Raw genomic sequence first — 14,400 nt, 5'->3', positions numbered from 1 at the left:
ACCATTTTGAGAGACTCTGGTTTTGGGATGACTTTTCGTTTTCCTCTTTAAGCCATATTGAGTTTTGGCACTGGAGGTAGATGCTTCATATTAATCCTGTCATGTTTTTCTTTATTGGCTCAGCCTTCTCTGCTCGTCCTTTACAAACAGGCATATCTCCTCTACATCCAGGTTTAGGATGTGGTCCGTGTTCTGCCTTCTCACAGGCTAGGCTAGTCATCATGCATGCTCATGTGAACCTTTCTCTGGAGTTGCATTACTGCAGCTGTGACAATCCATGGATGCAGACAAGACAGGTTTGTAGGCAGACAAGTTTTGGTTTGTTTTTAATTAGATCAATGAGTATAGCTGGAAAAACTGGCAAGTTTTTCAACATGTGAGCTGCTGTTTCAGAACTGAAGACAGACAAATGTGTTCAAAAGTGTATCTGATTTTTCCAGCTACATTAATTGATCTAATAACTGGTGTTACCTTTTTCTTGCAATGTTTGCCTTTCCTAATTTCTCAGAGGTTGACATGTACATGCCTGCACCCACCCAACTGTGCTGGAAGCAGGAGAATTAAATGAAGGACTGCAGGAATGGGAATGACAAACTTGTGCTGGACTGACTGCTATGTACTTACATGACTTCCCTCTACTGGTCAGCAGGGGAATATTTCAAATATACCCTCACCTCATTTGCTGGAAGTTAATGGTTCTCCCTTGGTCCAGGTGTTTGAAGTGGTTCTCCCCTTCTTGTCTCCTCGAAGCTCTGGCTAGTAGTGTTATGTGCATTAGCTGAACTGGGAAATCCTCAGCGCTGCCAAGATGTGCAGGAGGAATTAATTATGTGTTTGCAGAAGAGTTTAAAGGGAGCCATGAAAGAGGCAGGGAGCTAAAGTAAAGGGAGGGGGTAATATTAGACAAACAATAAATGCCAGAAAACATATAACCTTTGTGCTACACTTGGAGCAGAGCTGCCTTGCTATTCTTTTGGAATAGTTCCACTCACAAATAATGGATGTGTAAGGAGAATTATAAAGAAATGGAGCTACATGCATACAAAGTAAAGATAGCTGTGTCAGTATTCAGGACTAGAGCTCAATGTCCAGAATGTGTTTGGCAGCTCTGAGTGAGGACAGATTAAATACCTGAGCTGTTTTTTCCCCAAACCATGACCACCCTGTCCTAAAAAGTAATTGACTGCTCAGGGCTGCTCAGGATGCACTGGCTGCTGCCACAACGCAGCCTGTACAGGCTGCAGCAACACTACAGCTGTTGCCACTTTTCCCTGGTGCATCATTTATGCATGCACGATAGGTTTGGCATAGGGGAAGCAGGAGGAACTGCATTCCCGTGTAGCTGGGGGAATCCTCATTAAGTCAGCTCTATTATCGTCCTGAGATTTGGCACAAAGCATGTGAATCAAGGAAAGAACTGAAAGTCTGTGGATGAAGGAATCTTGATGGACTGTATCCCAGAGTCTCTGAGAACCAGCTAATGAACAACTCCAATTACCTTTATAAATATCATGGATCTTGGGCAAACCCCCAGTGCCATGAAATGCAGAGGGTAATACAAAAGCGTTTGTGAGAGAGCAGGCCAATTTCCTCCCTGCTAATTGAGTCACTGTCAAGCTACAGAAGTCCAAAGCACTAAAGTCACACAAGTAGCTCCAGTTAGTCTGTGTGGGAAACGCCAGTTGGATTTGGGGATAAGACAAAACATCTGTAAGCATACAGGCCCACAGACACTAGAGTATGCCTGGACCTTCCCCATTCAACAAAGCATATCAATGGGGTGTTAAATCTCACTTCATCTGTAAAATTTGGCAGTCAGGGCCATACCAGAGAGTGAAACCAGGAGAAACAAATGGAATTGACTCGACTGTACTCTCAGTTACAGCAACGGAAACTCATTGAAACAAATCTGTGTCAGTATTAATATGCAGGCAGACCTGAATTAATATTTGAGAGGCAACATATCACATACCCTGATGAAATGAAAGGTGGTTGGGCTGAACTGACAGCTGAGCTGAGACCTAATGCTGAGCAGGAAGAAATCAAACATAATCACTTTTTGCACAGTTTCAGCATTAGAGAATGCAGGGAAAGCACGAAACTGAGCTGCATGAGGGCAGATTCTCAGCTGGTTAAAAATGTAGCTTCTCTGGTCCATACATCTAAAGAAAAGGGGGTGGTATTGGTGTCTTAAATAATCTTGTGATGTGTAAATAGAAATTGGCTTGGACAGAAGCGCTGCTGGAGAGACTGAAAGCTGGCTAATGGACTGTGAACATTGGGCAATTGTTAATGGGAACAAACAGGGCTATGGGGAGGAGTTGTTTGGGGCACTGCAAGCAATAATGCAAGGTTTGGCTTTATTTAATATCTTCATTAACGAGCTTGGAGAGAGTGCAGTCAGTGTGTTAATTAAACTAGCAGAAGATATTAAATTGGAAGGTGTGTCAAAAAAACTGCCATTGGTATAGAAATAATAGAAAATGACCTGAGGAGGTTACAAATTCAGAGAGGAAATAACAAGGTGAGATGTAAAATGAGAAGAAAACAAAGCAATCTTGAGGAAGATAATCCAAAAGCAGCTATTTAGAGGGTAGGAGAATTTGGAAAGCAGCAAGACTGTAAGAGACTGAATGGAGTTAGCAGATGGCAAATTAGGCCCAGTTTTTACTTTTATTTTTACTACTTTTTTTTCACCACTGCAGTTGCACCTTCTGAATTCTCAGTCTAAACGTAGCACTGTGGGCTGGCACCAGACTGCATGACTTGTGTTGGTAATTCACCAGAACAAGCAGCTCTGGTGCCACCTGAAAACTCAAGGCTTTTTGCTCCAGCATAACTGCAACGAGGCAGTGAGAGCTGCCTCCCCCAGACAGACCTTGCCCTGGCTCATTGGCTGAAGCCCAGTATAGCCCAGTGCTCCAGACGATCATGCGCACCCAATGTGAACTATTAGTTTTAGAGAGCCATGATTATACTTCTGTGAATTAGTCTGAGTACCAGAGCGTGCACAAGGCCACGTGCTGTAGCTCAGCTGATGAGACTCTGTAGTAACACTATTAAATACATGGGAGACCCAGGAAGGGTGTACAGCAAGGCATAGGAGTGCAGCAAGGAGACAGTTTGCACCTTCCCACACAGCTGAGATCATGTCTGCTATATCCTGTGCACCAGCTATATTGGGAAGCAGCTTGGGGCAGTCCTGAATTCCTCTTTTGTGTCTGGACCCCACCTCATGGGTGTTGCCACCACCAAATCACTGGCAAGGCAGGGCTAATTAGCAAGTTTTAGGCTAGACACCTGCACTTGCCAGTGGGAAAATTTCCATCCACTCCTCAGACTTCAGTTTCCAGTTCAGAACAATACTTCGGTTTGCTTTACTATGACATGCAGTTTGTTTTGTCATCTTACTCATGTGCTTAAAGTCAGAGATGTGCCAAAGCATCTTTCTGACAATGGTCCTTTCTGCTGCCAACTCTGAAGGTTTTTGTAAGTTTGAAATGGCAGTAATGTAACTTCACTCCTTCCTAAGTACAAGGATAAAATAACTATTTTCAAACAGCTATAGAAAACCGTAGCTATTCATTTTCTTATAATTGCATGTTAGCTCTTTTGTCAACCTGAGCACATCTACAGATGCTGCCATCATTTGGGGATTGTTTAATTTATTTACCAATCACAGTGAACAAAGAATTTCCAGTCTAAAGATACAGTAAGCTTCCATACAAAAAGAACATGCAATCATAATTTTAATGTCCTGGTGGGATTTATTTTTTTTGTGTATCTCTTTTTGAAAGGAATAGCCTTCTTATATAGGAAATAAGTTAGTCATCTGTAGATCTCCACTTCACTGTAAATCCTACAAACAGCCTTATTGAATTAATCAGGAAAAACTCAGTACATAAACCCTGGCCACTGCTACCTTTGACTTCATGTAGGTAGAGCTTAAGAGATTTTATGAAAGCATCAGGTGAGATAGTTTGCTTAGTATAAGACACTAAGCAAATTTTTAAGAGATATCAGAAAGAAGAATCACTGAAGTCTAAAAAATCACTCCTAGCTTGGAGTAAATACATAGGTCTCATAAGGTCTTCCTGGCAACTTTCCATCTTTCCAGGGTTATTTGTAATGCATGGCTCGAGAGGCACAGCAGTGTTGTGGCATCCAGTTGATCAGAAGAAAGGGAGCATGTGGGTGGGCCAGACGTCATGTATTTTCTGGTGTCAATTATTGCCAAAAGAGGTTATTTGGTTTATTTTGTTGAAATGTAATGATTATGCTAATTATTTCCAAATTTACTGGTTAATTATAATTCTGAGATCTCTGCCTTGGTACTTCCAGAGATGTGGGAAATGTTTTGTAATATTAATATATTTCCACAACCCTAAGTATTTGACTGATGTTCTGCAAAGCAAAATGTAACATCCTTTAACAAGGAGGCATGGCTAGCTCCATCAAACAGCTGATCTGCATCAAAAAGGCATTTTGCTCAATCTGATTTCACTGCAAGAAGCAAGTGACTTAAAAGGAGCACAAAAGAACCTAAATGTTGGATCTTGGCTTCATTACATCATTGCACAATCTCCTTAGCTCTCCTTTTTCCTGGGGGATGAAGGGGCGTAATGGCCATCGCTGTTGCTACAGGAGGTCTGTTGGATGCTGTTCCAAGGAAAACTGGAAATGCTCATTTCTCTCAGGGATAATTGTGTGACTGAGTTCAGTGGGAATGTTGTCCTTGATTTCTGCAGAGGCAGGATGCACATGGGCTTCATTTGCATTTACTAAAAGGAATGGGTTAGCTACAAAGTTTCTGTCTGCTACCTGAACCCTGGTTTTAGACTTTTGCCTGGATGACCAGGGTTAGCAGTGATTGGAGTTGTTACCCTTGGTTCCTTCATGCCTGCACTCACTCTGTGTTGAAGGAAATGCGAAGTTTTTCTTTGTGGTACACTGAGACATTCACCTTTACAAACAAATTTCGAGATGGAAACTTGCAACCATGCAGCCCTGGCACAGGAACCCATCTCTGATGAGTCATGGTCTTTGGAAGGTGCACACTGTTGTTCAGCCTCTTCAGAGGTTAAAGTAGTGGTAACCATAAATGCTAGACAATGTGCTTTGAAGCTGCCCAGGAAGGTCACCCAAATTTTTCTTGCTTTTTTAACCTTTTTAAAGAGCAAAGTGTCCTGGGTGGGAGGTGGAAGAACTGAAATTATGCCTATCGACCCAGAAACAGTGGAGAAACTCTGAGGCTGGGGAAAATTGTCCTTGTTCACTGACTTCTCTGGGACTGTGGTGCTGCATAGCTGGTGAAGATTAACCTACAAAACTCCTGAGAAACTTGCTGACTCTTCCTCTACACCACCCCCAAAATAGAAAAGAAGATCTGGAGCTCAGAGAGAATGCTGAGCTCTGGAAAGCTGAGTGCTTTCTACATGAGCAGATTAAGGAAATCTTGCCATCATATGTTACCCTGTGGGAACTACATTATGGCCCTTATTTTGGTATTAGTTTTATGTTTATCAGATACTTTTAGAAGTATCCTTTTCACTTTAGCTTCTTGTAAAACATATGGGATTCCTTTTAATTGAGGGTGGGGAGATATTAATTTTCTTTTTAAATCAAGCTTTGAAAATTTGGTGGCCGTATATTGAAAATTGAAACATTTGATCTGATTATGTGTGTAAGAAATATTTATACAGCTTATACTTGCAGCTGTAGGATGGGAGTTGGGAGTAGTACTGAAAGTCCCATACTATTATGTGTAAAGATGTTTTGATACATCTGGGAGAATGTAAGCAAGTAGGTCAGTGGATAATGACTTAATGATTTGGAGCAGAGGCAGAATTTGGGGGAGTAGTGGCAAGGCCTTGCTGGAGAAAAAGGAACAAATGGAAAATCTGAATGATGACTTAGACTAAAAATATCAATGGAGAACGCTGAACAGAGTTAAATGTATGCATATGGCACAATACAGTCATGTTTAACACATCCAACACTTGGCTGTACCCTGGGAGGAACAGCCTGAGAGTGTGTGTCAGTTCTGCCTCCAGTGTGAACACTGCAGAGTAGAGCCCCACACAAGGGGGATATCTCTAACCCTTCCCCTCACACTCTTCTAGTTCTAATTGCTAATACACTAGCATGAGTGATCACAAATTGTTCATGTAATTCTGTAAACATTGAAATACCCAGGGTTCTGTTGTGCTTGGCATGCACAACAGACATGTTGGACATGCAATTCATTGACAGCAAGACTGGACCTTTTGGTTAGTTGACAGATCACATATAATGGAGCAAGCTGCTGCTGTTTCACATTCTCTTAAAGCCACAACCATCTTAGTCCATCTGAAAACATCCCTGTTTGACAAAGAAGAGTTCCTGAGTCAGAGACTTGGTTTTTGTTGTATTAGGTATCTGCCAATGCAGTATAGTAAAGTGCCATTTAAAGAAAGTAGCTGAAATTGTGCCTGCTTTTGAGTGATCCACTTGGTTGGGTTAGTCCATGCTGGTGGCTAACCTTCTGCTAACAGGTCCTCGATTTGGGGTTAATGGTGAATAGACCAGAAGAAACAAATTATATCAAATATGCCAGGATGGCATGGCCCATACTGGAAGGGAGGAAGCAGGTAAAAGAACTAGTTATTAGTTGAATAGAGTACTTTTTCTAAGCACATCCCACAGGTTTTCATATTAGCTCGGAGTCTGGCCTCACTATTTGTGGGGAATATTATGCTTGCAAGACTACCAGAAGCTTCTTTCTTCTCAGGGCAGGATAGGACCAAAATGTGGGCCTGAAATACATTTTCCTGTTTGAAATACATTGTGTGTATGGCACAGAGATTTTGCAACAAGTGATGTTGCAGCAGTAAATGTTGATCAGGCTTTCAGTTCTTTCTGTTTCTGCTAACTGAGCAACCTAAAAGGTTATAGCTGCAGGCAAAGGGAGTCAGTAGTGTTTGATATGGGAAGGAGCAGACAGCAAGAGGAAAATACAGGTTGAGTGTCAGGAAAAGTGTCATCAGTAAGGTCTGGAGGGTGCTCAGACGGGTGACACATCTCCCTGCAGGGTGCAGGATGGTGGTGCAGGAGGACTCAGGTTGCAAAGGCAAGTCTCTCTTCCTTCTCTGAAACCTTGATTGAGGACAGCCTGAGCTCTACTGCTAGCTGCACTGCTTCAGTCAGCTTAGTTAACAGCAGCCATTGAGGAGTCCCTGCAAAAACACTGAAGTCCTTCCAAGAGGACTTGTTGGGCATTGTCTTTAGCAACCTCTTCTTGGCCCCTGTAATACTGAGGCCTTGGCTCAGAGGTAGCTGAGGTGAAGAGGCACTCACAGGAGTTGGGCTGGGAGCCAGAATCTGCTCTGTGTTTGTTTTTGTGATTGGCAGTAGTTGTGTGGTGGTGACAACTCTTGCCTTTCCTGTTGGGATTGATTGGTATAGGTGGGGTCACACCCTTCTCATCCCCACAGTAACTCTAGTGAGTTCAAGTTGTCAGGAGACTCTGATCTTGATGGCATTACCCACATAACATTGAGGAAATATCTCCCAAAGGGACAGTTGTTAGCCATCTCTGAGCTGCAGGATGAGAGCAAGGATTGAAGCTCCGAGTAAAGCAGCACAGGAGCCCATCCAGAGAAATTTAACTGCACTCCTCCTGCAGGGAGTGCATGAGTGTATCTGTGTACATCTCTAAAATTCACTGCTGCTAATTTCCCTTCTTCAAAATATCAACCAGTTTCTAGTGCCAAGGAATCTAATCATCTATTTATTAAATGAGACAGACAATAAGTTTGTGTGGGGAAATGTTGAGGCAGTGCACATTGATCATGCTGATTTAGGACAGTACTGCCATCGCAGCATTTCTGGAGACAAATTCTTTGCAGCTAATTGCATTATAAATTCCACTAAACCATTTTCATAAGGTATTTCCTTAAGATATAAGTCCTCCTTCAAAAATAAAACCAAAAGGGCCAAAGGACTAGTTGTCAGGATTTTACTAATTAAATATTATATGAAAATAAGAAGAGAAAGAAGGGAAAAAATGGAAATCATGTTAATTAAATGCTCAATTTGTTGTAATGCACATGTCGAAACTGATACAGATTTTCCATCCAAAAGCCAGAAAAGTAGAATCCCAAGGTCTTTGTGCTCAGATCAAGATGGTCCTGAGCTATTCCAGGTCAGGATTTTGATATCACCAAGCTACAGAAGTGGTAATCCTGGCATGTCATGAGTCTTAAGCGTCCCAAAAAGTGACCCAGACAAGGCCTGGATGCTGGACCATGTTCAAGAGAGCCCAGACAGACTGCAGCAGTGGAAATCACCCTCTTCCTCCTGCTGTGGTGGCCTGTGGCCATGGAGTTACAGTGCCTGCAGTTGGTGTCCTGGACTAGAAACACTAATTGGGAACAGGAGTCATCATGTTCACACGTGGGGTTCGTCACAGAGCAGTTCCCCCAAATACTCAGTGTAGTACTTAGTAAAGTGCATTTTTACAGGGGATCTCAGATATTTTTCTCAAGCTGGGTCAGAAGACACGGAAGCACAGAGCAGTTAATTGAATTTCCCATGGAAGCATTGCAAGCAGTGGAAGACTGATGCTGCCTTCCTTGTTTCCTAGGCTCCGGCACAAAGCAGCAGACTGTTGCCCACACTATTTTAATATTTCTTGGGGTGACTGGGAGCAAAGCATGACATATTTTTTCTTACTTTCATATTGAAGGGCACAAATTCTCATTCCTTATAAATATTTGTCACTTCGAACGTGCTTAGACAAATTCTCTCCGTGGTTCCTACAAGTGCTGTGCTGTGGGCTCATTTTAGAGACTCCAGGCAGGGAGAGATCGCAGTCAGACCAGGAGGGAGCTAGGTCTCCTCCAGTTTTCATGTTTCAGGTAGTGCTCATTTCTGGAAAACTTATTTGGTGGTTCAGCGATCAGGAAATTGCTTTGCCAGGGTACTTTTTTTATAGGAAAGCTGTTGCTCCTAACATCTTTTATGAAACTAGGAGTTGTAAGCTCCTGGGGTAGCTGTAGCTATCAGTCTGCTAGCTGATTAGAAGAAAGCATTTTCTTTTCTTCCTCCTCTCCCTCTCCCCATTCAATAAAATTATTTGATTACAAAGAAATTGGGAGATAAATGTAATGCCTGTGGTCTTGTCTTTGAGCCTAGGGGTAGCTGATCATTTCAGTGGTCACAGCTGGGATGTGGCTAAGCCCTGTTTGTACAACAGGAGAGACTCTGTTCACTCACTCCTGCCAGGTCACCCCACTGCTGCCAGGGCTGGGGGCACAGGGGCTTCTCCAGAAATGTTCATCTGCACCAGCCCTCACCCAGAAAGGAGACTTCTCACCTTGCTGATGGAGCCACAATGCCTGAAGTTTAGCTGACTGAAGTTAGATGGGTCAAATAAAACTAACAGAGCTGGGAACTTCATGGACTCAAACATTAGTGAATTAGCTTTCAATTTGCTCGTTCAGGTATGAGGTTTTGTCTCAAGGGGGAACTGAAGTAAAGTGGTTCCCTTAGAAGCATCAGGTTAAGGCAGAACAACAGTTAGGTCCCAGGACTAGTTGCTTCATTAGACCTCTCCATCTCTGCTCCAGACAAGAAGAGATGCTCATACCCTCTTTAAATGTGCCGTGCCCCAAAACATAAGGATGCTGTAGCAGCATGTCTAGTGTTGACTCCCAGACCAAAGCAGTGAGATCCCTGCACAACAGCCATTAAAGGTGCACTTCAGAGTGACAGAGGCCAGAGATAGGCATAAAAAATTTAAGCCAGGAGTTAGCTGAAAATGTCATAAAAGTTCCTCAGACAAACTCACAGAAATCAGATGACTGTAAAGATGCAGGAGAAAGTTCTGTGGAATTATTGCACACAAACACACAGAAAATGTGATTTTTATCCTTGTGCATAGGTAACAGCTGGCATAGCAATGGGCTTTAATCTGGGGAGAGGGGAACACCTGCTTGCTGGTGGGAAGAGGGGAGGGAGAAGAAACCCATTTCTACATTTTTGTGGTAAAAGGGGCATTGGTCGTTCTCATTTTTTATGTTATTGTTGCCGACAATTTTTACTTGGTTGTTAAATTTTTTAAAGTCATTTTAGATTTTCCCAAAGTGACCATGATTTGTTACTTATACTGTAGCTTACAGAAGTGACACACTTAATATCGGGGGGTCCAAACCTGGATATCTACCAATGGAGATGGAGATCAGGTAAATGCACACCTGCTCTTCCAAAGAGAAAAAGCTGCTGTTTGGCAACTGGTTTGAGAGGGAGTTGCAGGCTGTACCATGAGCATTTTGGAAGAGATTAGACTGAGCTCTGCCATTAATCACCAACCTTTGTGTAGGCCCAGCATGGTTTTGTGTGACAATGATGTTCAGACAACATGCCATCTACCTGGAGACTCTGGGGCTCTGGAGAAGGCTCTGGGTTCTGTCCCTAGCAGTAGCTGAGCACAGGTCCACTGAAGGAGACCTGGCAGGAGCTGTGGTCTCCCACAGACCAGTCCCATAGTGAGTGCAAGGTACCATCTTACTCTCCCAGCCGGAGGGAAGGTGGTGGTGGCCGCAGCAGAGATCGTTGGAGAAGGCAGGTGAGAGGGAGGTGTCTGCAGGTAGTGAAGAGTAATTATGTGATGCTGTTGCCATGCCTGTCATCTCTTCTTCTCTTTTACAGACACTTAACAAGAACAATTTGATACCAGATGACAGGACCAACTTCTACCCGTTGCAGCAAACCAATGTGTACACAACAACCTATTATCCCAGTACACTGAATAAATATGACTACAGGCCCGAGGCCTCCCCTGGAAGGACCTTTGCCAACAGCTGATGATGGACAGATCCTACAGGACTGGATAACTTCCTATATGATTTTTTTTAAATTGATTTTATGGACCAAATACCGGCCCAGCCTCTAGATGTAAATATTGTACAGTAGGGTCTTTTTTTTTTCCTTTGGTTAATTGTATTTCTTGTAAACAGCACATCTCCTTACAAGGACAAAAATGCATATGGACCATTCTGCAGAGCTTTTGTGGATATTTGGCTGGAGGTGGCTCTTACTACTGCAACTGTTTATGGCTGGAAGATCAGCGTTGCTGTCCAAGGCCAACTTTGTCAAGGAGGTGGTTTGTGCTGGGCTTGGTGGCCACTGTGCAGCAGCACACAACACAAGCAAGGCAAGAAGTGGCTTCCTGGGGCAGGGGTGTCTGTCTGATGAGGCGCATCCTTCCTGGTCCAGGAGGGCAGTAGTGTGCTGGACGACACACAGCTCATGAGACAGGCCAAACGGGACTCCATCGTGCCAACAACTTAAAGAACATTTTCTTTTCCTTTTTTTTAATTTTTATTTTTGAATTTTTTTTATGTTTCTGAAAGGAAAAAAAAAAGGTAGTGACTTTCTAGGGCAGTGTTCCCTGTATCTTCAACAGAATCTTTTCATATTACAGGAAATACTCTCTGCAGCCTTCTTTGGTAATACACGGTTCAGCTGATGAAAAACAATACACAAAGTGCATTATCCAAAGAAGCTTTCCAGAATGTTTCCAGTCTTAATTAAAAGAAAATTATACAGGCAGTGAGACACTGAGAAAAGTAAATGTTGGAATAACATCGGAGACATGAACTTGGAGTGCCTAACAAACAAAGATGTTTGTATCACTGGAAAAAAAGATGTGATGATTGCCGCACAAGAGCCATGGGCTTTTTTCTTTCTTCCTTTTTCTTTTTTTCTGAGACAGTGTTAACTCTTTTTGTTCTAGCTTTGATCCTGATTGCGTCTGCCAGGAAAGGCAACTTTAGAGGCCACGCTCTTCTTGTGGGAAATCACCATGCTTTGGGCTAATATTTCCTCTCGTTTTATATTGCATTTTAGTTCATTTGCTTTCAAAGAGTGAATAATTCTGACTTTGCAGGGGGAAGGTATTTTTGTAAGGAATGTTTCCATAGTCTGACATGACCCAGAAAGTCTGCTGCACATTCTTATAGCGTCTTCCAGTCAGTGCTTAATGAATAGTAACACAGCTGAGTAATGTGCATTGTTTGCCAATATTTCTTCAATTTTTCTGAGAAAAACAGCCCAACAAACGAATGCTGCTGCAGCTATTGAAGTAATTTGGGGCGGTAGCATTATTAAACAGTATATCCAGCCTTGAAATGTAATTTTGTGTATGTGTGTGACTGTGTCTATAAGAACTGTATTAGTCTGATGCAGAAGCCATGTTGTCTACAACCAGATGTTTGTCTGACATAACTGTTTGGCAAAAAGGAAACTTATTGCTGGTGCTTAATGTACAATTACATCCAGTGTGTTAGCAACGTGAACAAGTTCACCGCTGTTATCATTCAGTGTTTCTAAATATTTATAATGAACTCCTGATGCTAAGGATTTTAGAATGTCGCAATACTGAGCATGAGATAAAAGTACACCCTGAAATACGCATGAGCTCCATGTGATCCTAACCTTGGCTTTGTTGTCTGCATCTTACTCGAGCAGTTGCCATGCCCTTGCCTGGCCATTGCCTTGGCCACGTTCCCAATGTCCCGTCCGTCTGTGCTTGGTTTCAGGTGTTGCTGTAAGATGACACGTTTCTCAGTGCTGTTCCTTTGCAGTTGCTTGTTTGGAAGCCCAGCTTGGGCTGTGTACTCAGCTCTTTCACGTAGGCAGCTGGTAGGAAATGAAAAAGGACTGTGTTGCTTGTGGCAGGTATATTGCTTTTCCTGCAAGGAAAAGCCAACATGGCTCTGTAAGCCTGTGTTATAGTGGTTTGACCAGAGGGCAAGTATAAAACGGCCTCCCATTTTTAAATTACTTTGTTTTACTTCAGTTTGCAGTGAATGAAGGCTGTAGGGCTGTTTCTAATAAAGTGGGGTCATTAGAATTGCCAGGAGGATACCTTAGGCTCAGCAATGCCCATCATTTTCAGCAGCTGCTTTCCTAATTTAGCAGCTGATGCTGCTTCTGCTCCAGTCTCACCAGGTGAAATAGAGGGGGCAGATGAAGAGAGAGAGAGGTGCCCTTAAATAGATTTTAAGCAGCAGAGTCAGGAGCTGATGCAGACCTAGAAGATGTGTCTGAAGTAACCTGCAGCAGCTCTCCAAGGAGGCACTGGGGTTCAGCACTCTGACCCCCACGGCAGTGCGGCCAGGCAAGAGCAGCAGGAGCAAAGCAGGATCACCAGGGAAGCAGGATAGCACAGGTACCAGGTATCAGTGCCTGCAGGGAGGCTCTGCCCATGCCCCTAAATCCCATTTGAGGAGCGATAACTTTGTGCCTCGTGCTGTAATGAGTTCATCCTCTCACTAAATTTCCACATCCCCCTCAGCAACACTGAAAATCCTGACTTAAAATAGTTCTAACAAGTATGTAGCCCAGGGGTTGAAAATTATTATGAGACTATCAGGATGGGATTTCCCAGATTTAATTTATGTGATTTAGGAGAAAACATTGGCTTCCAAGATCACTGTGGCCATTGTAAAATCAAAGCTGTTTCTGTGCTTCCCCTGCAGAAGGGGATGTCCCCTGCATGGACACACTCTGCAATTACCATGCACGTGGCAAAATTGCAGCTGGAGTTTGGGGAGATGCAAGTCAAACCTTGCAATTATCTTAATTTCTATTTTTCCTTTCTCTTCCCTGCTCCCTCTCCCTTAAACATTTTTTCCATTTTCGGCTTCACAGAATAACATGATGTAAACTGATTTATTTTTTTCCCGAACTGCCACATAGGAGCTGAAATTATTTAAATGTTCAGCTCACCAAGATAGGTGATTACTGCCATTGTGCTCAGGAGGTGGATATTTGTAGGCTATTGGAGGGCAGATGCTTTGAGGGTGGTGCATGTGGTTGTAGTTTCATCAAGACATTCGTTCTTACCAGCCATCCAAATAGATTCAGCCCTTTTTCATATAATTGGCAATCACAGCAAGGGGCTGTAGACTCCATTGGAGCAGAAAGCAGAATCCAGGAGAGAGTGGAAAAAAGAAATCAGAACACTTATTACTCAATTAATGTTTGCAGGAGAGTGCAGTTCTTTAAGGACGATGCTAATGCAGTGTGAGAGTTGCATTTTTTATGAGCTCCCTAATGCATGGCAGGTTAATGACACCATGTACAGTGATATTCTTGCCATCCAGGTAATTCTGCACTTTGAGCATCAGGTCTGTAATATCTTAGCAGTTTGAATTGCTTCTGCAGCTGGATGTTAAACTTGCTAAAATTTCCTATTTCTAAGGCCACCTTAAAGTCCATTGGAAATGCTTTTCCTGTAGGAACATTGCTTTCCAAAAATCATTGTGTTATATATGTACTTTTTTTTTCTTTTACTTCTAAGACTGAGAGGGGGATCCCTGAGCAGTTCCTGTGTAGGTCTGGAGACATTGTATC

At 42.8% G+C, this 14,400-nt stretch overlaps 1 protein-coding gene across 1 annotated transcript in view; it reads left to right on the top strand.

The window, feature by feature from the left end:
* The window catches only part of SEMA5B (sema domain, seven thrombospondin repeats (type 1 and type 1-like), transmembrane domain (TM) and short cytoplasmic domain, (semaphorin) 5B), a gene marked incomplete at its 5' end in the record, with an annotated part of 37,288 nt that extends 26,443 nt beyond the window's left edge, over positions 1-10,845 (top strand). The window contains one exon of the mRNA XM_009081639.1: positions 10,690-10,845. Within this exon, the coding sequence (XP_009079887.1) occupies positions 10,690-10,845 (156 nt within the window). The remainder of the gene's footprint in view (positions 1-10,689) is intronic.
* Between the last annotated feature and the right edge of the window lie 3,555 nt (positions 10,846-14,400).

The sequence above is a fragment of the Acanthisitta chloris genome, unplaced genomic scaffold (genome assembly GCF_000695815.1).
Source record: "Acanthisitta chloris isolate BGI_N310 unplaced genomic scaffold, ASM69581v1 scaffold18319, whole genome shotgun sequence".
In the NCBI taxonomy this organism is placed as follows: Eukaryota; Metazoa; Chordata; class Aves; order Passeriformes; family Acanthisittidae; genus Acanthisitta; species Acanthisitta chloris.
Note: the sequence above shows the minus strand (reverse complement) of the source record. Positions and strands in the feature narration are given on the sequence as shown.